Genomic DNA, 27,876 nt, shown 5'->3' with positions numbered 1-27,876 from the left:
GATGCTTAGTCATCTCGCCGTCAGGTGGCAGAGCTGAGAACCTTCCGCACAACTAGATTTTCGTTGCTTCCGGTCAATGCTGGTGTAAGTGAAAGTGTGGTAGACGCTGTTATGAAAATGAGTGTGTCGTGCGTGAGACGTGTTTGCAACTTGGAAATGCTCGAGAAAAAAACAGAAACGAAATGAAACTAGTCCACAAAAGTGTTGACAAGGATGGAGAAGGGTATGTATAGATTTTCGTGTAATGTTACATCACAGAAGAAAAAATTAAAGTATTGTGCGAATATGTTTAACGTCACTCAACATCACTTTTATTTTTGATAAAAAAAGGAGTGTTTCCCTTATTCCGGAGGAGACGGAGGACATGTGGCACGCATATAACCTAATCAGCGAGGGAGATTGTGTGAGAGCTTCAACAATAAGGTATGTGTCAGCTTCTACGATTGGTATCATATGCACATAGAGTATTGTTGGTCAATGACAGTTTTGTTTGACAGGAAAGTGCAGACAGAGTCCTCCACAGGATCATCCACAAGTAACCGGGTTCGAACAACTCTAACAATTCGCGTTGAGGCCATCGATTTTGATACTCAAGCATGTATGCTAAGACTGAAAGGCAGAAATGTGGAAGAAAATCAGTATGTCAAGGTAAGTTAAATGTATTCAGATCCAACACAGTGCACTTCACTCGCTTGTGGGAATGTGAGATCAATCCTGAAGTTGTTATTTCTAACCATAGTGTAATAATATTTCCTTAGCTCACTAGGTCATAAACCCTGCAAAATTTTTAAGTTTTACAAAGCACAGAATGTATCCAAGTATTACGCAATCACATAAATTCCATAGGCTAAGCATTTCACAAACATAAAGTGGTTTGCTCAAATGATGTGGCTAGTGTGTGATTGTGCCTCCCCCACGCCCCCCCCCCCCTCCGCCCCACTAAGCTTATTTTGTGATGGCTTAATGTGATCTTGGTTGTCAACTGAATATTGTCACATACTGTCTACTCTCCAGTTTTGCATTGCATGTTATACAGGGTGAACACAAAGTCTTGCCCTGATTATAACAATTTATTACAGATTAACCGTTTGACATAATAATTTACATTTGATGCCATTACATAGGTTAGTGTTACCAGCTTTTTTTAAAGACAAGTTACTTTATTAAACCCCAATGTGTGCTCCCTTGGTAGCTTGAAGAATGTCGAGGTGATATTCCAGTTCCCGTCAGGTGTTTCGTACTGTGTTCTGTCACAGTACCCACAGCAGCTTGTATCCTAGCCTTCAGTTTGTTGACATCAGCAACTGGTGTGACGAAGACCCTGTCCTTGATATAGCCCCAGAAAAAAAATGTCAAGGGGCGTAATGTCTGGAGAGCGGGGAAGCCAGGGTGTTAGAACGTTCCTGCCAATGCACCGATCCGGAAGTGTTTCATCCAGGAAATTACGTCCCTTGACTTTTTTTGGGGGGGGGCTATATCAGGGACAGAGTCTTCGTCGCACCAGTTGCTGACGTCGACAAACTGAAGGCTAGGATACAAGCTGCTGCGGGTACTGTGACAGAACGCATGTTACAAAACACCTGTTGAGAACTGGAATACTGCCTCGATATTCTCCAAGCTACCAAGGGAGTACACATTGAGGTTTACTAACGTAAGTGGTCTTAAAAAAAACTGTTAACACTAATCTATGTAACGGCATCAAATGTAACTCATTATGTCAAACGGTTATTCTGTAATAAATTGTTATAGTCGGTGCAAGTCCTTGTGCTCACCCTGTATATTGTTTTTTCTCTGTCTACATACACACACTGCAAGCCATTGTACAGTGCATGGTGTAGTATCCTACAAGCCTTTAAGTATTATTGCTCATTTACTCGGAATTAGGCCAAAGTGTTATATTGGACCAACCATGAAATCTTGGTTGTGGTGCTGGACTGATTTGTAGCATAGTGCTAGTCATAGGCTAGCTTGAAAGGTGATAATTTGGTTGTGTATTGGCAAAGACAATGAGTGAAAATTCCAAATAAAGGTTGTAGTTTACATTCATTCCTATTTAAACACATTTTGTCATAAAAACTAAACCTACAAGGTAAATTCAGAAAACTGTTATTAGGTAGTGGACAAGCTTCTGATGAGCATTTTGGTGCATGCTCTGTACATGTTGTACATCTACTGAAATATGCAAAGTGGAGAGATGATGTTCACTATTAACTTTTACCCTAATTTGTGTGGAGTTATTGAATCAACCCACTGTTTTCTAATCACTTAAACAAGCCCTGTATTAATGTCCTCATTCTATTAGAAATGCCTCAGATGTCCATGGTACAAGATCCATTTCCTTAAGGATTACTCCTAGGTATTTATCACCCAAGAAGTGAATTTTAATGGCAACATTGTCAAAGTGTGCTCTCGTAAGAAATAAGGAAAGTTATTATCTAGTACATAACCTTTGAGCCAACATGTATTGACTTACAAAATAAATCTCTGAGGCAGCAAGTTTGTGTGTGTGTGTGTGTGTGTGTGTGTGTGTGTGTGTGTGTTTGGGTTATCGAGCTATCCAGAATGGTTTTCTTGATTTGAGACACGTGCAGGATGGTTTGAGCAGTATTTCCTGGGTGGGTAGCCTATGGGAAAACATTACATTATTAATCTTTTCCTGTTCGTGGGTTGCTGCTTCTTGTCGTCTCAAATGTGCTAGGGTGACTCTACAGAGAGCAGACAACCAAGGTAGTGGGGTTGATCTCAGGGTGCCCTTTACAATTCTCGTGGAGCCATCCAGCTGAATGTCAGTCTTACTGGCATGCACGCTCCTGTACCAGACAGGTGCACAATATTCAGCCACAGGATATACGAGAGATGAGGCCGCTGTACGGAGGGTGTCAGCTTCTGCACACCAGGACGGCTAAAAGTCTACACAAATGGAGGCTGAACTAGATCTCGTATCTCTCATGGCGAAAACGACATGCAGCGACCCCACAACAGCACTTTTAAGAGCCAAACATATCTCTCTCTCTCTCTCTCTCTCTCTCTCTCTCTCTCTCTCTCTCTCTCTCCCCCTCTCACACACACACACACACACACACACACACACACACAGAGAGAGAGATATTTACCAGTGATCTGCAGAAAGTTAAAAACCTATCATCATACTACTATTCCAAATGTATTCTAACCGTGAGGTGTAACTGATGTGTCTCTGAGGTGTAACTGATGTGTCTCTGTAGCTGGTTTGGAGAAGGACACAAATTACCAGACAGCAGAACTTCTCCAACTCAGTGTCCTGCGAAGCACTGTGATACAGAGAACCAAATTAATATGGGCTGATGAGTGGGGAGGAAAGTGGTCAGAAACTTTATATAGGAAGCCTCTCAAGAAATGATTTTGTAGAACTAATGAATTACAATTATAGAGAATTAAAATGTGTAATGTTAGATTGTATGTGATGAAAGAGTATAACATTTTCATCTGTCATACAGACCTCCAATATAAACCACCACACAACCTGTAGTAAAGAATCTCGCTAAAAGTTCAACCCCAAGTTGCACCATAGTTCGAAGTTCATTTTGAAGTGCATGTCCTCCTATAACTGACAGTTCAAAGGTTGAAACAGTTTTCTTGGAGAACAGCAGTTTTTTATTACTTAAAAATGAATGTGAAGAGTCACAGCTTCAGGAAACTTCCTTTTTTATGAGGTTATCAGTTTCTGTCTGTTTTAGCCATCTTCAGACCTCACACCATGCTGGTAGACGGTGGCAGTGAATGGAGCAGGTGCTACAACTTCACAAATGCTAACTGCGACCGCCTACCGGCGTGGTGGGAGGTCTGAAGATTGTCTAAAACAGACCAAAACTGCTAACCTCATAAAAAAAAGAAGTTTCTTGTAGTTCATGTTTGTTTTCAAAGGTTGGAGTTAGGAAATGGCGTACCACCTCCAATAGGACCATGCGTATAAAGCACTGTGTTCAAACCAACCTTTATGTTGATGACAGCTTTACCTTTTCTGTAACTTGGTAACTACTCAGAATGAGCCTTTCACTGTACAGTGGAGTGTGCACTGTTTGGATATCTCTAATTGTTTGTTTGTTTGTTTGTTTGTTTGTGTGTGTGTGTGTGTGTGTGTGTGTGTGTCCATCAGGTAGGTGAAAATGCTTGAACAAGAAGAGTGTATGTAGCATTATGTATTTTTGAATTTGCTTTATTACATACAAACTTACTGCCGTGGTTATGGTTTTGTCATTGGTTCATACACAGGCCAGCACTGTGGCGGGATTTCTGTCATCAATCCTGTTGGTAGAGGAGGCTATCTGTATGAGGGTGATATTATCAGAACCCACCTATAGGCTACAGAGATTCCACGGTGACAGCGAACCATCAGCAGTATTTCAGCCTCAATGTGTGTGTGTGTGTGTGGGGGGGGGATTATTGGTGATCTTCTTGTGGGACCAGTCATCCTTTCTCAATGCCTCACAGGCGAGGCCTATCTGCACTTCCTACTGGTCACCCTGCCTTCCCTGCTGGCAGACGTGCCTTTCATGTTACAAAGGATAATGTGGCTAGTACATGATGGTACTCCAGCTCACTACCCTCGTAAGTGTGGACTGAAACTAATACAGACAGAACACTCCCAATTATCTGAAGTGTTTATATGTGTGATATCAGTTATTGAAATCTGTTCTGTCAAAGACTTTTATCACCTTTTTCAACTGAGTGTACCTCCCTTGAAACACATTTCTGGCCATGTGTCCATATGACCTTTCTTTTTGCTCCTTATTCTCTCAGGGATTGTTTCCTGTAGTTTGTCCTCATATAGCAAAATCACTCTGTACGTCTATACAATGCAATATACCAAACAGTGTGTGGTGGGAGGTACTTCTTGTACCATTGTTGTTTCTTCCCATTGCCTGTTCCATTTGCGTATGATGCTCTTTTCGCTTTACATCACTCCAGATTGTTATCCCCTATGTATGAGGTCTGTCTAAAAAGTATCCGACCTTTGATTTTCCTGTGCAAAATAGAGACGATAGCGCAGCGTCACTGTACACAGTAAAGGAAGAGACATTTATGCTCATGTGTGAATTTTGTCCCTTCCCAGTTGCTGCCTTTCGGTCGCTGAGTGAGGTACTACACAACGTGTTCGTCGGTTTACCGATTCTCTCAAGATGACTGAACGTATTGAGCAAAGATACTGCATGAAATTTTGTCAAAAGCTTGGTGATTCTCAAAGCAAAACAATTCGTAAGATTCAGCAGGTGTTGGGAGAAGATGCGGTGGGTGTAACACAAATTAAGGAGTGGTTCGATCGATTCAAAAATGGCTGCACATCAGCGGAGAGTGACCAGTGTTCTGGGAGGCCCCAAACTGCTCAGAGTGCAGCTCTTGTTGAGAGGGTTCAAAATTTGGTGATAGCAGATCGTCATTTGACTGTGCGGGAGATTGCCCAAGAGGTTGGAGCGAGTAAAATTGAAGATGCCACTGAAAGGATCCCGTTTTGAGAGTAGAGAAGAGATAATGCAGAACACGACGACAGAGCTGAACACTATTCCAAGAGAAGACTTCCAGAGGTGTTTCCAGCAGTGGAAGGATCGGTGGGCTAAGTGTGTGCAAGCGCAAGGGGCCTACCTACTTGGAAGGGGATTAGGGTCCCAACCCCATAGGTATTCAAAATATTTCTTCTGGCCAAAGGTTGAATACTTTTTAGACAGGCCTCGTATCTTAGGTTGTTGCTGTTTACAGTATATGTCACCAACAGTTTAATTGAGAATAATAGACCTCTTTGCTGCTCTTGCACGATTTGTTACATTCTTTTGCGTTATGTGCCACTGGCAGTCCATACACCAGTCACCAATTCTCTGAATCTGATTCAGCACATGTTCATTGGTGGTACTGCCAGTTCTTTAGGCTATAAAGTTTCCTCTGTATCTGTTGATGACATTTTATCTTGTATAACATGATGAGAGATTTACATATTGGTAGAACTTATTGGTTTCTCATGGATTTCCTTTTTGTCTTTTAATCACAGATGGGAGCCTACCATACCCTGGATCTTGAAGTGAACAGAAAATTCACACTTTCAAAGCCAGAATGGGATTCTGTATCACTGGAAAGAGTTAATATTGCTTGTGATCCTACACAGGTATGTAAGCATTGTATGTGGTTACTATAGTTCACTATTTTTACTGACTGCAATAAAGATACAATGTGCCAAAGTGATTTTTACTTTACTTACAGAATGCTGATGTGGCAGCGGTAGTTATGCAAGAGGGGCTGGCTCATATTTGCCTTATTACATCCACGATGACTTTGGTACGGGCAAAAATTGATCAAAGCATACCACGGAAAAGAAAAGGGAATGTACAGCAACATGAGAAAGTAAGTACAGTGAATAAGCTGTGAGGCTGTTCATAAGGAGGCACTGGACAAATAGAATATATGTAGGCTTGAGGTATGTATATGTAAGTGGTTAGGAATGAAGGTATAAATAACTAGTTAGGAAGAAGCAGTTAGTGCCATTATTCATGCATGATAATCAGCTATTGTGAAAACAAATTGAGGTGGGAATGTACATTGGGGCGTGTGTTTGGTTGTTTGTTGAATGTATGTACTTTTGTTAGACTAAGAGCTAGTACTGTAAAGCTACTGTTTTCTGTTTGTTTGTGTGTGTGTGTGTGTGTGTGTGTGTGTGTGTGTGTGTGTGTGTGATCCATGCATTGATTTGCTATAGGTGAGTGGTTGCCTTTCCCGTATTTTATGTATTGCTTCACCCTGGAATTTCCATTACTATTATATACAATAGATGCAATTTAGTGTTTAATTTCTCCTTTTTACATAGTACTGTGACACAGATTCTGAAAATTTTTGATTGGTTTTATAATATTTATGTAGATTATTTTTTAACGGTAACTTGGTAAACATGGAATGTGTAAAACTTTCTTAAATATTTCCAGGGTATGGCAAGATTTTTTGAAAGTGTGATGCAGGGAATTCTTCGTCACGTCAACTTCGATATTGTAAAATGTGTTTTGATAGCAAGTCCAGGATTTGTCAGAGACCAGTTCTATGAATATATGTTCCAACAAGCAGTAAAAACTGATAACAAAATGTTGTTAGAAAATAAAAGCAAGTTTATGCTTGTTCATTCATCAAGTGGCTTCAAGCATTCCTTGAGAGGTGAGTAGAATCATCTGTGTATTTAAGAAATATTTGATGATCACATTGACAGGAACCAGTAGGAAGAGATTTGGGCATCAGGTAAGTGAGTTACTTGAAAACTGTAATGTTTAGATGAAATTCACTTCCATCGCACTTGGTGTTTTCAGATTATAATGAAAATAGGAGTGACTTTCAATGGAATTTTCTCTTTTGTCTGATCTCATTCATCAAGAATTATGTTGTTTTGCCTTTTTTTTTTTTATCATCCAGTATTCTTCGTACAAATAAATATTTCAGCACTGTTGGCCCTACCGTTGACTGAAAAATAAGATGTGTGAAAGCAAAATTAATGTCAGCCATCCACCCACAAGATTCTTCAATAATTAGAACGGGCAGAAAATTGAGTCAATGTGGTAAGATCTAGAATGAAACCAGGTAGTTATTAATGTTGAAATAGGGGTAATAGATCAAGTGAAAGATGCAATGCCTTGTTGGCTTAGCTCTCTTGCGTAGTATGTTTTGCAGTGATAGCAGATGACTCATTTTTGAGAAGAACCAGATTCAGTTCCATTGTAACCATTTTTACCTGTATACAATGGTCTAATATATCACTTGAGTTGAATGCTTACGTGGTTTCTCAAAAAAAGCAATAACTCATTCAGTTGTTTGTGTATTACATACTTACACATATTCTGTTATTGTGTCACCTTCCCTGTGCACAATGTGATCCTCCTTTACATGGAGATTTGGGAAAATAAATATTCTATTTGTGAAATCAGTGTAAAGTGAGTTCACTTTTACCATCAGTTCTCTGCCTTGTTAGTATTTAATTTTTAGTTCACAAACTTGCACATCGCTTGATTACTGCTGTATTTTGTTATTATCTGTAACAAGTGTTACACCAGAATGTGAGTGAAATCTTTTGAGAGTACAGGAGGGGCTGATGTAATAGATCTTGGGTTTAGGAAGTTTTGCCAAGATGATTCTATTCACTTTGAAATGACTTGGAGTTAGAAAACTGTTGATTTTTCCTAATTCAGGATATGAGGCATCTAGTATCAAAACTGGCCAAATCTCAAAATTTTCAAAAATGAGTTCAAGTTTTCAATTTAAAGTATATCACTATCAGGTAAAACTAGAATCTGCGTTAAAATCAGCCACATCTTTGTGTCACAGAGCATTGAATTCTTGATTGTACAACAGAATGGGCCAAGTTTTGCACCAGTGAATTCATAACTGGTCATGTCCAGGAATGAGCAACGGTCTTCATGTCACTGCATTTTTTGTATGGAATTTTGTGTTGTCACATTACGCAATAATGTGACCATATCAGTAGGCAATTTGTTATATTCTGCCAATCTTTTGCACTAATTCCCACATTTGCGGGCTTCGTACCATGTGTTATGAAACGCAGCTAAATGTAGAAAAGTATAAGTTAATGTGAATGAACAGAAAAAAATCTGTATGGTTTGGATACAGTATTAGTAGTGTCCTGCTCAACACAGTCACGCCATTTAAATATCTGAGCATAAAGTTGCAAAGCAGTATGAAATGAAATGTGCATGTGAGGATTGCAGTAGGGAAGGTGAATGGTTGACTTCGGTTTACTGGGAGAATTTTAGGAAAGTGTGTTTCACCTTTAAAGGAGGTCGCATGTAGGATGATAGTGCTACACCTACTTGAGTACTGCTCTACTGTTGGGGATCCGTACCAGATAGTTTCGAACAACATGCAGGCATTACAGAAATGCTGTAGGAACTCAAATGGGAATCCCTGGAGGTAATGTTCTTTTCGAGGAACACTGTTGAAAAAATTCAGTGAACTGGCATTTGGAACTTAACTGCAGAACTTTCAGCTGTCTCCAACATACACTGCACATAAGGACCACGAAGATAAGATATGAGAAATTAGTGCTCTTACAAAGTCTTGCTCTATTTGCAAAGTGGAACAGGAAAGAAAATAATTAGTAGTGGTGCAGGGTACCCTCCACCATGCACTGTACAGTGGCTTGCAGAGTATCTGTGTAGCTGTGATTGACATGAAAGCAATCCTATTTCCTTGGTGATTGTATTTTGTCATTATTGTGTATTGCAACATGTGTACTGTTCAGAGTGCATCAATAGATGAAACCTCCAGATTTATAAAGTGCTGATGTAATGAAGCTTCCTTCTCACAAGGGAACCTCCTCATCACACCCCCCTCAGATTTAGTTATAAGTTGGCACAGTGGATAGGCCTTGAAAAACTGAACACAGATCAATCGAGAAAACAGGAAGAAGTTGTGTGGAACTATGAAAAAATAAGCAAAATACACGAACTGAGTAGTCCATGTGCAAGATAGGCAACATCAAGGATAGTGTGAGCTCAGGAGCGCTGTGGTCCCGTGGTTAGCGTGAGGAGCTGCGGAGCGAGAGGTCCTTGGTTCAAGTCTTCCCTCGAGTGAAAAGTTTAATTTTTTATTTTCAGACAATTATCAAAGTTCAGGCACTCACACATAATCAACTTCTCCCTCCAAAATTCCAAGACATGTTCAGATGTGGTTGGACATATGCAGGATTTGACGGTCTACACAAGGAAAAATTTGAAAATGTTAAAAACATATGAAACTTCCTGGCAGATTAAAACTGTGTGCCCGACCGAGACTCGAACTCGGGACCTTTGCCTTTCGCGGGCAAGTGCTCTACCATCTGAGCTACCGAAGCACGACTCACGTCCGGTACCCACAGCTTTACTTCTGCCAGTATCTCGTCTCCTACCTTCCAAACTTTACAGAAGTTCTCCTGCGAACCTTGCAGAACTAGCACTCCTGAAAGAAAGGATATTGCGGAGACATGGCTTAGCCACAGCCTGGGGGATGTTTCCAGAATGAGATTTTCACTCTGCAGCGGAGTGTGCGCTGATATGAAACTTCCTGGCAGATTAAAACTGTGTGCCCGACCGAGACTCGAACTCGGGACCTTTGCCTTTCGCGGGCAAGTGCTCTACCAAGTGCTCTAGAGCAGACACTAAACTTATTACAGTGAACAGAGACGTCAATGAACTAACGGACAGATCATAACTTCGCGAAAATAAAGGAAGGGACCACGGCGCTCCTGAGCTCACACTATCCTTGATGTTGCCTATCTTGCGCATGGACTACTCAGTTTGTATATTTTGCTTATTTTTTTCATAGTTCCACACAACTTCTTCCTGTTTTCCCGATTGATCTGTCTTCAGTTTCTCAAGGCCTATCCATTGTGCTAACTTATAACTAAATCTGAGGGGGGTGCGATGGGGAGGTTCCCTTGTCAGTGGCATTTTCCATAGCTAAGACCAAAAGAATTATTATGAAGAAAAGAGAGAAGGCACAAAAGCGTGTGTGTCTAAAAGAGGAGGTGTTTTACAATTATGATATTGGAAGTACCAAAGTCTGTGTAAAAGAGGAAAATTGCTGGCTCAAATGACAACTCACACAGTGATCAGAGACATTACTCTACCTGTCTTTGAAACAAAAGACATAAAAAATCTCCTGCATAAACACATTATCCCAACATGGGAAGATCTTTAGTCATTGCAGTTATATAAAACAATAATATTAGCTAATGAACCAGCTTGCACAGGTAATGAGAGTTCGAACACAGTCTCCAAAGTTTGCATCAGTGATTCACACGAGATCCCTGATATTGTAATTTAAACGGGAGCGAATTGAGACCTACACCAACAGTATTACTTAATATACGTGAACAGTGTCTGTTATAATAATAATAATAATTCTATTAACATACTTGATTATTTGCAGATCTTTTATTTTTATTGTGTTCAATATTTAAGTTAACTACAGACTTTTAGTGAGAGAAATCCTATTTTGTATTCGCCTCAGTTTTAGATGTTCTTAGTAATTTATTGACCAATTTATTTTGAGATTTTTTTAAAGAAAAGTAATTACATTGTCATGTTATTTTCATTTAAATGCTTTTTTCCTCAAGACTTTGGAATTTAAAAAGAGTAAAATTATATAAAATTAAAAAAAAGCCAAGTCTAAACTTAAATTAACTAAAAAAATGGGTTCTATATGAGATTTCAATAAACAGTAGAATTTAAATATTAAACCATTAAGGATGGAACTATGAAAGAAAAATGTATGTGCCCATCGTTGTGTCTGTAGAGATTTTTCATCCATTTTGAAAAATATGCCTTCATTGACATGGTCAGTTTTGATACTAGATGCCTGTTATATGAATGGAATTAACAGTCATTGACTTCAAGCTAATTCCAGTCCACCAGATGATCTAAGACTGTTTGTCAGTAGATGCGCAAAATGAACACTGTACTTACCAGCACAGGGGACTAAATCAAAATGCACATAGAAAGCAAAAGAAATGTGAAAATGTTGGAAACATGGCTTGCTTTATTTAGAAAAAGAGTGTAAAAAACAGAGGGTAAATGTAAATTTTTAGTGAATGAGACAGTAAGGTTGTCTTGTTTTGCAGACAACAGGTTTGGACAAATTCTATCTATTTTTTAATAAATGAAACTTAAAAAGTTGCAGTTTTTGGGTTCTTGTGCTATTACCTATTGAGACTTTGGTTCAGTTTCTGAAGTGTAATCAAATATCAGTTTTTAAGATATTTATATGAAAGTGTACAACTATAGGCTGACAATGGAATTGCTGTCATAATTTAATTTTATGTAATTAACAATGTTATGAAAAGGCTATGTTGTTACTCACCATATAATGGAGCTGTTGAATTGCAGGCAGGCACAACGAAAAGACTTTTATAAAGTAAACTTTTGGCCAAAAGGCATTGTCCAAATTAGACAAGACCACACACACACGATCAGTGTGTCTGGTTGCCAAGGTCAGTCTGGTCTAGCCTCGGTAGCCAGAGAAAGTGGTCTTGTGTGCATGAATGTGAATGTGAATATGTGTGTGTGTGTGTGTGTGTGTGTGTGTGTGTGTGTGGTGTAATTCGGAGCTTACTTGGTAGCAGTCTGTGCGTTACCCCTATCTGTGACTCCCCATTTCTGCTATATGGCAAGAAGCAGTCTATCCTTTTCATAATATTGTCATGATTTCATCCTGGATTTTTCATTGTTTGACTTTTGATTCAGGTCTGACTTTCACATTAAGAATTGTTGTATTACTCATCACCATTATTGACAGTGAATAGAATTAATGCAATGAATGTGAGAGTTAAAGCATTTGACTTGCATGCACTAGGAGCAGTGTTTTAAGCCTCATCTGGTCTTCTGGATTTATGATTTCATCAAATAATTTCAGACAAATGTAAAATTGGTTTCTTCAAAAAGTCCAGTGCCCAATCCCTATCCTATCTTTGTGCAACCCAAACTTGTGCTCAATTTCTAATAATCTCGACAGAATTTTATACATTAGCCTTCCTTCTGTCCTTATAACAGCACACAATACTGCCTGCAAAACTCCAGAGAGGGGGCTGTCCCATTATTAATGCAAGAGCTGTATGCATTGTAGCACGTGATATGACTGTCAATATTTACTATTTATTGGTCAATTTAAAGAGTGCTTAATTTGAAAAATGATTGGTAATAGGCACTTTGATAGTAGCAGCTCTCTGCCATGGCTAATCACTAGGACATTTTGACCAGTGTCAATTATGTTTGGAAGTCAAATGTACTTTGTAAATTTGGTAGTTCCTCAGTGGTGAAGTTTCAACAGATATGTTATTATTTATTTACATTTTATGACCTTCATTGGCCCACTCTAGCCAACTTAATACAAGGAATTTTTCAGTTTCCTGTCTGCCCAGTACGTCTTCATTCTCTTGGATCTCATCCTTTTTTCTTCATCGGAAATCACCCTTCTTATTGTCTGTTTGTTAATTCTCATTTGCAGTCTGGTTTGTTTGTCTGTGAGTTTCCAGATTTTGTCAGTTTTGTTTCTTAGGTCTTCCAATGTAACCTGTAGCTCGTCCATATCTTCCTTGATTTCTGTAATCCACTTAATGTTGCACTTACTATACCACAATTTTTCTATTCTCCTGATCCTGTTCTCTGGTGTTCTGATTAGATGTCCGAAAAATGAAATGCGTTTCTTCCTGGTTGTACTCATTACCGGTTCTATTTCCTTGGAGACTGTGTTGTGGCGTAACAAGCTTGCTACGCCACACTGGGAAGGGAGCCGAAAGAAAGGCACGCGTACACACACGCCGACTGGCGTCAAGTCTGGAACAGGATAACTATTGAATGGTAGCAAGAAAAGTACGTAGCTGCTTTATACTTAACTTTTATTCTTTGATGAATACAGCGTTCTTCTTGAGACATTTATACGATAACTCTCAAACTAGGTAAGGCTAATGGCGCCTTGCTAGGTCGTAGCCATGGACTTAGCAGAAGGCTATTCTAACTGTCTCTCGGCAAATGAGAGGGAGGCTTCGTCCGTATTGTCGCTAGCAATGTCGTCCGTACAACTGGGGGCGAGTGCTCTATCGTATATCGAGACCTGCCTTGTGGTGGCGCTAGGTCTGCGATCACACAGTGGCGACACGCGGGTCCGACATGTACTAAATGGACCGCGGCCGATTTAAGCTACCACCTAGCAAGTGTGGTGTCTGGCGGTGACACCACAGACTGTTTCATTTGTAGCTACCCTCCAGTGTCCTTCTTTCTGGTACAATTTGTTGATGCATGTTCTGATGATTCTTCTCTCTATTTTTAGTATTTTGTCTATTTGTGCAGTGTTGGTTGTATTGAAGACGGTTTCACTTGCGCATGTTATTTTTGGTTGAGTGACTGTTGTGTAGTGTTTTAATTTTGTTGCTTTTCACAGGCTCTTTTTGTTGTAGGTGTTCTTGGTGATATATTGTGCTCTAATCAGTTTGTTTATTCTGTTATGCTATGTTGGCTTTTCATTGAGGTTACATGTTATGATTTCTTCCAGATATTTAAATTTATCTATAATTTTCATTTCTTGGTTTCCTATAGCAATTTGGTTTATGAGTGGTGGGTCGGTTAACATGATGGCTGTTTTTTCGAAGGATATTCCAAGACCAATTTTCTGTGGTATTTACTCTAGTGAGATAACTTGTTTGGTTTCCTGAATACTGTTGGGCAAGAAAGCAAGGTCATCAGCAAATCCTAGACCATTCAAACTTATGTTGTCTTTGGGTCTTCCCATTTGGATATGTTATATTAAACATTTATTTCTCTTTTGTGAATAACTAATTAATCGATTTATATCCAGTAGAATGTCCTGTACAGTTGTGAGAGGTAATTAATATCACATACCTACTACATATTTGTTATCTTCCTAGATGAGAAAAGCTAGTAAGTTTATCCTCATGTTCTATCAACTACTATACTGGTGCATGACATACTACAACTTTCAGTGCTCATTTTACATAGACCATATGTATGATTTGGTACTAATTGTGCTTGTATTTTTATCCCTGTATATTTTAGAGGTTCTCACTGACCCTGCTGTTGCCGCTAAGATGGCCGATACTAAGGCAAGTGGTGAAGTCAGAGTTCTGGAATCTTTCTACACAATGTTGCAGACAGAACCTGCAAAAGCATTCTATGGCAAAAAACATGTTGAAAAAGCAAATGAAGCACAGGCAGTTGAGACATTGCTAATATCAGACAAACTTTTTAGGTAAGTTTCCAGTTTGTTTTGATTCAGTTACTGTACTTCAGCTACTTTGTCTACACAGAAAAAGCGGGAAGGTGAGAGAAAATGTTGTAGAAGAAGAATAAGCCAACTGAGCAGTTCTTACTGTCTATGTTTTAAAGTCTCTTAGTAATATAACAGTTGATTTGGGTGACAGCTTCCCCTTCATTACTAAGTTTAATGAAAAGTGACGCAAATTGTAGTCCTAGCTCGTCCCACACAGAAACTCTTTACAAAATGCTGGTATTGTGCATTCAAGGGAAGTTGCTAACTGATGGTGCAATGATACAGAATCCTGCTTGTTATGTTATTTAGCACAATGACAATATTTGGTCAGGCATGCACAGAGTAGGAACTATAGTGCAGCAATGCCAGGAGCAGGTGAATGTAGGTGTTTTGCCATACAAAATACCATGTGCCTGTTACGACATTGCGAGGTGATCCAACTTGGGGAGTGTGTGGAAACAGTTGACACAGCACTATCTACTGGTAGCTGCTGTAGTATTTAGCATATGTGCCACAAGACACAGCAAAGTCCATGCAAGTGCAGCTCAAAAGCATATAAATAACTAGCCACTTTATGCTTAAGTCATTTGTCTCATATCACAGCTTTACTTGGGTGCCATTTGGAATACTGTTTGTGGACCACAGTTTGGCACTGAAACAGGGCAGTCTGCTCTGAAACCACAGGGGTTGGAGCCACCACCACATCGGGGCAGGATGGGCCGAGGGAAGCAGTTTGGTGGCCATTAATGCGGGGCAGTGGGTCACTGCCATTACATGTCCCACTCACTGTTTGCTGGACAGCACTGTATGCACGAATCACACCACCACACTTGTGGTCATTCTTAGCCGAGGCAAACGAGAACAAAGTCGTCACTGACAGAGGTGATTGAGTCATGAGCTGCTGCTCGGCCAGTGCTATGCTCTTGTCAGCATTGCTGGATGAGAAGCCACAGGGGGCACTAGGTGCCTCAGCCAAGCAGCTGCTTCCTGTATCAAACTCTGGCAGGGAGCGTTAATAAAGCAGTTTGGGAACTTCTGGCTGTGTGACTGGTACTGCATGGTGTCCCCCTTCATCCCATATCCATCAGGCACCTTCATTGGTGTCGGAGTATTGACATTGCCTTTTCAGCAGAACGTCTGAGCCTACAGTACAGTGAGTCAAGAAATATAATTGTTATTGTCAAAATGTCTTGGTTGTGGAAAAGGAGCACTACTGCTGTGAATTTAGTTAAAAATTTAGTTAAAAATAAGGAGCCAGTGAATTTATCGCACTTACGGGTTAATGGAGATCACGATTGTCTAGTACTTGTATTCAGTGTAACTTGGAAGGTCATTCAGCACCATGTGCAGAACTGATATCAGTAATGTGTTTCATGTGTAATTGTTACAGGCATATTGTTAGACAGTGCCGAAAATGAAAACTGCTAACGTTTAAAAGCAAGAATTAAGTGAATGTATTTTATTTTGTATCTCTTGTAGTTGTTAGTCTTAAAAATGTGTGTCGAGAAGGGTAAGGCTTCAGCAGAGTCTGGAAAGCAAGGAGGCAGTTCATTTATTGTCGGAAAGGTTAGCACAATTGACAGCAGCTAAAAGAAAGTTACATGGTTTAGTAGAAGCCCAGTTGCCACAGGAAAATGTAGATTTGTCAGTCGCAAGCTTAGTTGCTCCTTTCTCTGGTAAATCAGCTGAGGATGTGCAAGCATTTATGGAGGATGTTGGGAATTTGGCAGAGATAGAAGGTTGGTCTGATATAGAATTTTTGACAGCAGCAAAATTAATTGAAGAAGAAAAAAACTTATGCGGGCTATACAGAGGCTCTCAAGGGAGCTAGGATGTTTGGAGAATTTAAAAAAAAGGGGTTATTTCAAAGGTCAACAGAATGAAATAGTGCCAGAACGAAGGGAGGCTGAGCAGAAGGAACGAAGGGAACAGAACGAAGGGAGGCTGAGCAGAGGGGACTTGATGTGAGGTTTGCCTTCGGAAATTTCAAGGAGTGTTAAGTCAGTGGTTCCAGTTGATTTGTGCACAGCTGACAGATTGACAGTAGAATCCTAGGAAATTGACATGTCAACTGGATTGCAAGCTAGACGGACAGTGTTTTCGGTGAATATAAGGTGTTACAGATGTGGAGAGATGGGGAATGTATGGAAGCTGTGTTGCCAATCATGGGCAGTGGAAGTAGATGCAGTGGCAGTAAAATAAGATGCTGTGAAATTGTATGCAGAGGAGGGATTGTGCAGTCAGGGGATAGTGGGGAAGAAGAATTGGTGAATACTGTTGGACATTGGAGCACGTGTGTCAGTTGCCAGGGGGATCTGGTGGAACGTAAGCTATGGAACCCACCATGGTATAGATTTCGTGGATGGGGGATAGAGACGTCACATCATTGGGACTGGTGAACACACAATTTTGCCTGGGTACTGTATCAAGTTAGTGTAAAAGTCTATGAACCATTGTCTTGTACACACATCGGTGGAAGAAAAACTAAATTTACTTATATTGAGAGGGAGATACGTGATTGTTACTAAATGTAGTATCATTGATGACTTAATTGTGTATAGTAAGTAATGAATTAATGCAAACAGAATTTACTCATTCATCGGGTGGCATTCATTGCATAAAAATAAGCTATTCTGAAAAGATTTATGTGACATCATTGCTGAGTTTCACAACATATTAACCATCACGTAGGAGAGCCTTCGCAGATGTAGAGAGAGAGAGAGAGAGAGAGAGAGAGAGAGAGAGAGAGAGAGAGAGAGTGTTTGATTTATAAAGCATATACTTTGAAACAAAGCTTCTGCTCTTCCTCTTTCACTTTGTCTCTAATGGTCTTCTCATTGATGGGACTTTCAACCCTGCTCTTCCTTCATTCTGCACTACTGGCTATTAAACTTGCAAAACCAGGAAGGATAGAAAGTAATGATTTTACTTATTTTGCATGTACTGTATAATGGGAAGAATACATTACTAAATTTGCAGGTTATTTGGGCGACGCAGAGTGCAAAATTTAGTATCCAGAACAGCTACCGCTGACAAAACCGATACTGTCACTCAGTTGATCATTGAACTGAACTGAGCTGGGATGAACTGATACGGATATGTCAGTTTGTACAGCTTCAACTCTGGCAGTTCATCCATCGAAGTGACTGGCGAGTAATGGCATGCCAATCTTTCAGCAACCTGTGACTAGGTGTTTTTCAGTTGGTTAGAGGTCTGAAGAACATGCTAGCAAGGGCAGCAGTCGAGCACCCTCCGTGCTGAGGTTCACCAGGACACCATGGCAACATGCAGTGTTGCATTATATTGTTGAAAGATAACATCACAGAGAACTCGAAGTTAGGGCACAGCTGCCAACCTTAACATCAGAAATGTGTTACCTATGAAAAAATCATGTGGCATTGATGGCCAGGAGGCCCCATCCGGGGAAGTTCGGCTGCCAAGGTACAAGTCATTTCAGGTGACGCCACATTGGGCGACGTGCTTGTCGGTGATGAAATGCTGATGAGAAGAGCACAGCACCTAGCCCACGAGTGGAGAAAATCTCCAATCTGGCTGATAATTGTACCCAGGCCTGCTGTATGGTAGGCAGACACATTACCAGTCAACTAAGCAGGCGGACAGTGTTACCTGTGTCATGTACCAATGGCACTCTATACCGTGACACTTTATAATGATCTCGTATGATGATGATGAATTAAATCTGGCAACATTTATTCTCCTTGGAGTCTCAACACACAGATTGTCCATTGTGGTGCTGTATAGAAATGTTAACTCATCTGAAGAGATGATGTGATGCAATTCCTCTGTCCTGTATTGCTGTTAGCTGCACGAACCTGGCATGCCGAAAGGCTGCTGCAACACATACTCCTAACTATTTTGTGTGATTACACTGAAATGATGATGATTTGTTATTTAATTGAAAGCAGTGTTGCATTGTGGTTGTGAATTTTATAGTTCATCTTAAATTTTCTCTTATTATTAACTGCAAACATGATTAGGGATTCAGTGTTTTGGTATACGAGTTTAAGACTTCCAAGATCCCTGAAGAGGGTTCTGCAAGATGTATGGTATTCAGTTTTACGTTACTGTTCCTACTGCACACTTCTGTAGAATAAATACATTTAATAGTTACCATTCCTGGCATTGTTTGCGAGCTAATACGTCTGTAGGCAGGCTGCAGACACTGTACGCACACTCACCTGTTGTCCAGTGTGACAGATGGCGTATTGGTTTGAATCAAAAAAATAAACTAGATTAGTTAGGAGTGGCCTTGTAAAGAAGTCTGTGAAAATTATAGCAGAATCTAGGACTTCCAACTGGTGTGTCAGTAGCATCTAATCACAAAGCAGTGCACTGACTGAGGCTGTAACTTAACTAATTAACTGGTCAGTTCAGATATTGTTGCTTGTGTCAGTACTGCAACTGGCTATTGCAGCATGTGCAGGTTTGAGATGTTTATCCAGAATTGCTCTTTTTATGGTTCTGTACCTCAGTCAGCAAAAGTGGGGTCCTTATAGGATAATTTTGTTATCTGGATGCCTGTCTGTCCACCTGTTAAGACCCCTTTTTCTCAGGAATGGATAGAGGTATCAAGTTGAAGGTTATATCATATACTAAGGCCCCTTGGCAGTGTAAAAAATTTAGCTTTTGAGTCAATACAATCAAAAGATATGGCCGATACAATCAAAATGTATGGTTATTTTCTGATACTCACAGACTCACTCATCATAGCCTATAGTGCACTTCCCATTGACGGAGAATCATGAAATTTAGCAGGAAGCGAGGTTTCACACTACAAGTGAAGGAAAAATATCCAGAAATTGTTATTTTGTAATTATATCACATAAAAAATAATTTTTTGCCATTACAAACTTACATTGCACTCGTAATCCATCAGAAGTCTCAGGAACTATTCTGGGGATTTTGATCTAGTTTTCAGGAACTGTTCTAGGGATTTTGATCTAGAAAGAGCTAAAGTGATTCATGAGGAAGTTTTGTGTGTATCATGTACAAATATTTCGGGCTGATTGGCTGAGGATGAAGTGAAATCCCTTGTTGCTATGAAAATGACATCTTTACCATCTAGTGGAGACAGGCATAAGGCCACCCAACTACTGCACCACAAGGTGCTAGCATTGCAAGTCATTTACAAACTGCTCATTCTACTAACAAATATTCCTTGACAGTCTATGCCTATGACATGTATAGGATTGTCAAGGTTTGAAATCAAACTAACACTAATAATTGATGTGGGATTGCACTTCCATTGCTTGAGGTATGGTTCCAGTATTCTATAGAATATCTGTCAAAGCATTCCACAAAACAATTCGACATTTGTGTGACAACAATAGCCCTGTAGCCAACTGCACCATTTAATTCTCCAGGGACTTCAGTCACATTTTACCAGTAATCACAACGACAGACAAAGTCAGTGCATCTTCTTCCTCTTGCGTTACGGCCTCTGGAGGACCACGGGTAGCCCCTTCGTGGACTGCATTTTCCTCTTCTTCTCCCAGAACCTCTTCATTCTCTCTCTTCTCCTCTCCCGCTCTTCTTCCGAGATCTTCAGTTTCCGTTTCTCGTGGCGGCTCCACTGGTGACATTCTAATCTTTTCCTGTATTCTTCTCTGCCATTGACCTCCGGCATATTTGTCGGTGTATATTTGTTCCTCCAATTTTTCTTTCCTTCGACCTTGATCCCCAATTTCAACCACTCCTTCCGAAGTTCAACAATCCACTTGGTTCCTGTTTTTCCCCTTGTCCTCCCTGTTGTTTCCCACACTCTCTTCGTCATTCTGTCCATACTCATCCTAACTACGTGCTCAGCAAACCTTGCCCTTTTGAGTCTGATTTCTCTGGATATTGTTCTCATGTTCCGGTACAATTCTTCCCTAGGTCTTCGCATCCACCTCTCTGGGGACCTAGTATTTTTCTCAGCATTTTCCTCTCTTCTTTCTCTAGTTGCTCTGCCCCATTTCTTCCTAGTGTCATCGTCTCAGCAGCATATAATACTGCATTCCTCACTGTTGCCTTGTAGTGGCTTATCTTTGCCTCTGTGGATATATTCTTTTTGTTGTATACCTCTCTCGTCATGCGGAAGGCTGACCTCATCTTCTTTATCCTCTCTGTTATTCCCTCCTTGCTCCTGTTCCTTCCTGTTATAAATCCTCCCAGGTATTTAAATTTGTCCACCATTTGCACAGTGCCTTCCAGTGTTTCCCAGTCTGCAGTGGTGTTTAATGTCTCTGTCTTGTTATAGGCGATCCTCAGTCCCACCTTTCTGGCTACCTTACTTAAGTTGTCAAGTTGTGTCTTTGCATCTTCTTCCGTCTCATTATTGCTATGTCATCTGCAAAGGCTAGGCAGTCCACTTGAGCCCTGTTGTCCTTTTTGTACCCCACATGGGTCTTTGGTATTCCCATTTTTTCGTCTATTGCTCTCCACTGCCTGATCACTTCGTCCAATGCTATATTGAACAACAATGTCAGTGCATCACAATTACTAATTAGCTTTTATTAATTAATGTGTTAATATAACTCCAAAACTAATAAATGAAAAACTACAATAGCAAATTACACAAAAAATTTAAACTTGAAATAAGAAAGGTTCTTGAATGTCGTGGAATTCCTGGAACCAAAATCTTGCCATTGTCGATATTAATAACAGGCAAAAATAGACGAGATTCTCAATTCCCAGGATGGATGAACTACTGCACACATAATTAAGTTTGTACGGACATCTGAATACTAACCCTACTCACACTGGTCCAGCTTTCTTTCTGTTTTCTGTGCAAGTTGTTAATAATCTTTTGCTACCTATAATTTCTCCCAGGCAACTTCAGAATTGCAATGAGTGTATTCTAACTAGCATTGTCAAAGGAAAAAAAGAGCTACAAATGATACAAACATAGGTTTGCCTTTCTTCAGCGTGTCTTCTAATGTACATCGCTGAGCGAAGAATTGCCCTACATGTTCCTACTCTTCTCTGGAACCCAACCTGTCTGCCATGAGTTTGGTTTCTACAAGGATAACATTCTTCTGTAAATAATTTGTGTTAATATTTTCCAACCATTACTTGTTAAACTGGTGGTTTGGTTGTAATCACACCTGTCAGCATCTTTCTTCTTCGGAAATGCAATTACTGTATTACATTTTTCCTGGAGTCTGGTTGTATTTTGCCTGTCTCGTACATCTTGAACATTAGGTAGATAATTTTGTCTTGGTTGGCTCTCCTGAGGATTTCAGTAAATCTTAGACAATGTTGTCCACTGCAAGGGTCTTATTTCCATTTAGGTCTTACAGCACACTGTTAAATTATTCTTGCAGTATTGTATACCTCCCATCTCATCTTCACCTATTTCCCTTCCCTTGCTATAACATTGTCATCAGGTTTGTTTCCCTTATAAACACCATCTACAGACCTTCTGATAGACATTTGAACAATATATTGCAATCTAACTAAAACTAACAAGACCTACAGTTATTTTATGCACGATAATGTGACAGCAAAAACTGGTAATGCATTTATGACAGTATTACAAGGTGTTTGTGATGGTAGGATAGTTCAGTCATCAAAAGCACAAGTTGGCTATTTGAACCATTGCCTTAGTGAATGGGAATCCAGTATCTTAGTGTTGCGCCATCTCACCAAGGTCTGTGGCCTGGTACATTTTTGTGTATCTAATCTTACCTCATTGCCTTGTTTTATACTTGTTGTAATGTGATATTAAATTATATTCATCAAAGTGTGTCTGTTAGTGTGACTGAACTGTATTCTGTATTGCATAACAGCTTTTTAGATATATCTTTTGATTTTCCAATTCATGTAGTGTTTGAAAAGTGTCCCTTTCATATTAGACAATACATTAATTAGGTTACAGTGGTCTTAAAACCGCAGTAACTGGGCTACTTGCCAGTGAAAACATGATGCGAGCCAACTAATTTGTTTTCATGCTGTTCCTTTAGGCAAGTCCACCAGAAGGAGCATACGATCATACTTCCTTCTTCCAGCTGAGGAGTGTTATGTTGGCTTTGTAAAAGTGTGGACAGTAGTATAATTGTTTTCACTAAACTGATAATCGAACAGTCCAATTGGTTACTTAGACCGCCTTTTTAATAATTATTTTGAGCTAAGAAAATGCATAATATTTGACCACCACCAATATTGACAACATACAAAGTTTTATTGAACTGAGATAAATGTTGAATGGAGATGATTAGGAAATGGAGCAATTATTGACAACTGCATCATCCAATAGATAAGAATTGGTTTGAAAATTGATATAATTTTACTGCAAAAACATGCAGTAGGTTTGGTTTAATGCATACTGTAATTCTTGTTTGTCACTTTCACTTTATACTCTGCAAACAAGATTTTCTGTTCATTGTGTGACATATTAGGAAAGATGGCCTCATCTTCATCTATTCCCCTTCCCTTACTATAACATTGTCCTCAGGTTTGTTTCCCTTATAAACACCGTCTACAGACCTTCTGATAGACATTTGAGCAATATATTGCAATCTTATTTCAAAAACTAACAATTATGAGGCTTTTTCATGTAGGAACATGGTGTTTTTAATTTCAGAATACAAGATGTTAAACAAAGGAAAGAATATGTAGCTCTGGTTGATGGAGTAAGAGAATCTGGAGGTGATGTGAAGATCTTCTCGAGTATGCATGTATCTGGTGAACGTAAGTATCAAAGTTTTGAAGTACTGGTATATCTTATTAGATACAATTGTTACATTCCATAGAATCGCTATGTATATCAGATTCACTTAAATGGAGAGGCATTTTATGTGTATTTTTAAGTTTAAAATAGCAGGGTTTTGTAGTATTTATACCAAAAATAACCATTATCCTCTTCCTTAAACACGTTTCAGTGCAAAATTTATAAACTAAATTAAACTCCATCCAAACAGACCTTGGAAGGCCCAACAGTACTGACCGACTGCCTTGTCATCATATACTTAAAAATTTAACATTGAAACACACAATAATGCACTAAAATTATTATTCCATGTCCATTGAACTCCCAGTCTGCTCTTGTCACAACTGTTTAGTTCCATAGGATTTTGAGAGTGGCAGAACATAAGGCGCTTTAATTTGCAGTTCACTGCAGCATTTCCTCTGAAAAGAAGGGTACTGTAATGGATCTGGGAGATGTGTTATTTTCTACCGGATTTGTTGATACCAAATTGTAAATGTTTTCTTATATTTTTTGTCAGAATTTTTTTTATTATAATTTGTCTTATTATATGTTAATTTACTTATATTTTTGAGAGTGAAAGCATATTGATTACTATTAGTAAATGTGTCGAAGAATAGCAAAGATACTGATTACAAGTGGAAGCTTGTGTGTTGTGTAAAATGTCTTTGACGCTGGAGTCGTCTTTGACTATAGTCAGTCGGCAGTGATCTCGTGGTGTGTGTTGATGGTAGAACAATGTGCAGGTCGCCGTCATAAATAATTTTGAATTATGTTACTATTTTTTTATATAAACTTTAAGAAGAAACCACATTCGAAGAAATGGTATTTGAAGCACCAAAAATGAGGCAAACTCTTTGAACCAGGTCATTTCTGCAGCCGACAAAGATGCATTGTGGAATCATACTTCCACTAGACAACTGAAGCCAAGACAAATATCGCCTTGTAAACATCTAACGGAAAAGGTACTGCCACGAAATATGCCAAATTTAAGTAAATAAAAAATAGTGAGCATATTTCAACTTTGTGTCTCAGCCGGGATACCATATTTCAGTACATTGACCCTTGGCAGTCTGAATCAAGGCACTTACTGGTTTTTCTTGAATAGAAATGGATGGGCCGCCAGGCATTTGTTTCTAAAATGAGCCCATTTCATCAAGGCTGAAAACATACCGTATTTACTCGAATCGAAGCCGCACTCGAATCTAAGCCGCACTTGAAAAATGAGACTCGAAATCAAGGAAAAAAATTTTCCTGATTCTAAGCCGCACCTGAAATTTGAGACTCGAAATTCAAGGCGAGATAAAAGTTTTAGGCCGCACCTCCAAATCGAAACTAAGTTGGTCCATTATGATACGAGACACAATTGAGGTCGAACGAATGACGATACAGCTACAGTAGTTTGGTTCGAGTCGTAAGCTTAGCAGTTAAGCTTTACCAGGAAGCCATTGCTATGCGTCAGGCGCTCCGTCCGTATTTATACGGGTACCCTTCCTTTTTCACGTGCTTTGTCGGGTTTGAATTGATTGCTTATTTTTCTTTGATCTGATAAGTGCCGTTATGTGTTTACGTCACTCTAAGCTGAAAATGCATTACTGTACTGTGTCATGCATTGTTTGTCGCATTCTGATGATGGCTTGCTCTTGTGCGCGGTTACTTACACTGCTGCTTTCTTTGATAATGATCAACAAGAACCAAATAATAGACTGCATATGATGGAAGATGTTCTGAACGAGAGTTTAGCGAACATTCTTCTCCGTTTAAAATCTTTGCAGACGCCTCTTTAGTACATTATATTCTGCACAGAAATTAGAGTCATCTTAGATTTAAAAATCTAGTCAATTGCCGTGCTTCATTTCTGACTGTATCACTATTAGGCATAAGAATGATACGAATGTAAACATGACATGATTTGTGTATTCTTCCGCGTTTGCTGTGCTCTCGCTCTAGTTTCGTAGTTTATTAGGCAGACAGCAGCAAACACGAAAGAATACATGGCAAAATGTTTATATTCGTATGGTGAAGAGAATACTGTATGTGATTCACAATTCATAAAAGTTCCTAGTAGCAACCATCTCTTCTCACAGGTAGGAAAAAATTCAGGACGTAAAGTTTCCCATATTGACAAACACTCCAAACAGTCTTGCCAGTCGGATTTTCGTAGTACATTGAAATGCTGCTAGAAGATGAACAATACGAAATTTCTATTTACTTCGTTGGATAATGTATGAAAGTGCAGTGGTCGAAAATCGGAGCGGAGAAAAAAGCTCGTTTTCCACCTTTTTTTTTAATTTATTTACTGACGAAGAGGTTTTGGCGCCATTATTTATCTTTGTGCCTGCAAGACATACCTGTTGTAGCGCTACATATATTCGATGGCGGCACCTACCAACATTTTTCAGAACTTCCGCTTACTTTGCATCCGATTCTTAAGCTGCAGGCGGTTTTTTGGATTACAAAAACCGGAAAAAAAGTGTGGCTTAGATTCGAGTAAATACGGTACTTCACAGTCTAGCCTTTTTCTGTCACATTTTCTTAAACCTCATTTTAAATTACTCGCCTCCAACTTTGTCTGCCACAGATGCCTCTCCTGTCATTTTAATTTTGTGAAAACTAAAACGATGCTAGAAGTGGTCAGAGCAACCTGAGCTCACTGAGAAACATGATGGATCGCCCTCTTCTTTAATTAAACCTTCATACAAGCTCTTGGCTTTAACTGCTCAAGAGAGAGGTCTGTGCTGTTGGCTGTGGTGCTCGGTCCAATGGCTTAGCATTTTTCCATTCCGTGTTAGATTTGGTCACTCTAGCCACACATAAGTCAGTTGAACAGTGAGCAGCTTCTTGAACTAATTTCGCACTGTCATGAACAGTTCTCGCTGTGGCTTCAGTAAGTCCCAAAGTATGTTAAATGTCAACAATACGCTTACCTTTCTCATAGCAATCCAAAACTCTCTCTCTCTCTCTCTCTCTCTCTTTCTAATGAATACGAAATGCATACTCTCTTCTTTCCCTCGATGTGCACACTTCCATTCCTTTTACCCAACATTTTTAATACAGGTACTGCTGAGTGGAGCTTCACAGCTCTAATGACCTGAACTGATGATTTACATCTCGCAAACATGACAGGAGAAGCGTGTTTAAATGCGCTAACCCTCTACTGCTTCAGGGTACTGTTACTGCATGACAGCAGTGGATTTAAAACTAAAATTGTTTATATGTAAAAATGCAAATAACAAATCCACGTATAATGGGGTGTATCTGTATGTATTACTGTGCATGGTGATAAGTAGCTTATATGAATTTAAACACTTCAACACACATTAAAGGATATTAAATGTTGGCAGCATACGTGGAGAGGAATTAAAATGATGAAGATTTGTAGCCTAGCCTTGTTTTTAAAAATATGTTTCATTATTTTATAAATATATTGAACTGAAAGTAAAATATATTTCCAGCCATTTGTTCATCTAATTGGGTAATGCGAATCATTTGGAAGACTTACCTAGTGTTTGAGGACACTGTTCCCTATCTATTCAGACTGACCATGTGTTCACTTGTATATATAAATTTCCAGAACTTTTTTTCTTTTGGAACAGATGAGCACATACAAAAATTACAGAGGATGGGGGTGACAAATTGAAGTGATAACTATGACCTCAAGAGACATTAAAGAACGTAAAAAAGGAAAGATACAATTCAGGTGACTGAAGGAGTCTGGAAGCAGCATACTTAATGACAGGATGTATTTGTTGAAGGGACTGAAGCTTCAGGGAGGAGCCATAGATGTGACTTGTGAACGACACTGAAAATAATCATTCATATTACACTTATTTCCATGGGTGACAAAAATTTAGTTTTATTTAGCTATAGTCAGGTTGATGTAAGATAACCACGATAGTTAGCAATGCTGGTGCCGTTGATGTAAGATAACCACGACAGTTAGCAATGCTGGTGCCAGCTTCAACTGCATAGTGCTAACAGCTGCACGTGAAAACAGTAGTTTACAAAATGGTGGTATGTGATTGGTAGAGGTAGATGCACAAAGCTGCTGCTCCCAGCCCACAACAACTGTCAGGGGTCTTCTTATGTAAACTCCACTATACACTATACGAATTGTGTAGGTGATGATTATTTTGCAGTAAATTTTTCAATGCTTTATTTTTTCAGAATTGGATCAGCTGACTGGTGTAGCAGCTATCTTACGATTTCCTATGCCAGAATTAGAGGATGAAGATGAAAGTGAAGATGAAAAAGAAACCTAGTGGCATGTCAGTCATCAATATATTATGTTTATTTTGTTTTGTATTTATTTAAAGACTCTGTATCTGTATTTATAAGGAGCTTATGGGTGTTGTACAAGATGATTAATATATATACTACCCGCATATAAA

The 27,876-nt window shown here is 39.3% G+C and overlaps 1 protein-coding gene across 1 annotated transcript; it reads left to right on the top strand.

The window, feature by feature from the left end:
* Window positions 1-28: 28 nt before the first annotated feature.
* LOC126485147 (protein pelota) lies at window positions 29-27,876 on the top strand. The gene is made up of 9 exons (XM_050108813.1): window positions 29-223; window positions 331-423; window positions 498-648; window positions 6,020-6,133; window positions 6,229-6,369; window positions 6,945-7,167; window positions 14,565-14,757; window positions 23,363-23,469; window positions 27,653-27,876. Exons 1-9 carry the CDS (start codon window positions 183-185, stop codon window positions 27,745-27,747), a joined length of 1,158 nt encoding a protein of 385 aa, XP_049964770.1. The 5' UTR covers window positions 29-182; the 3' UTR covers window positions 27,748-27,876.

The sequence above is a fragment of the Schistocerca serialis genome, chromosome 1 (assembly GCF_023864345.2).
Source record: "Schistocerca serialis cubense isolate TAMUIC-IGC-003099 chromosome 1, iqSchSeri2.2, whole genome shotgun sequence".
NCBI classification, from domain to species: Eukaryota; Metazoa; Arthropoda; class Insecta; order Orthoptera; family Acrididae; genus Schistocerca; species Schistocerca serialis.
Note: the sequence above shows the minus strand (reverse complement) of the source record. Positions and strands in the feature narration are given on the sequence as shown.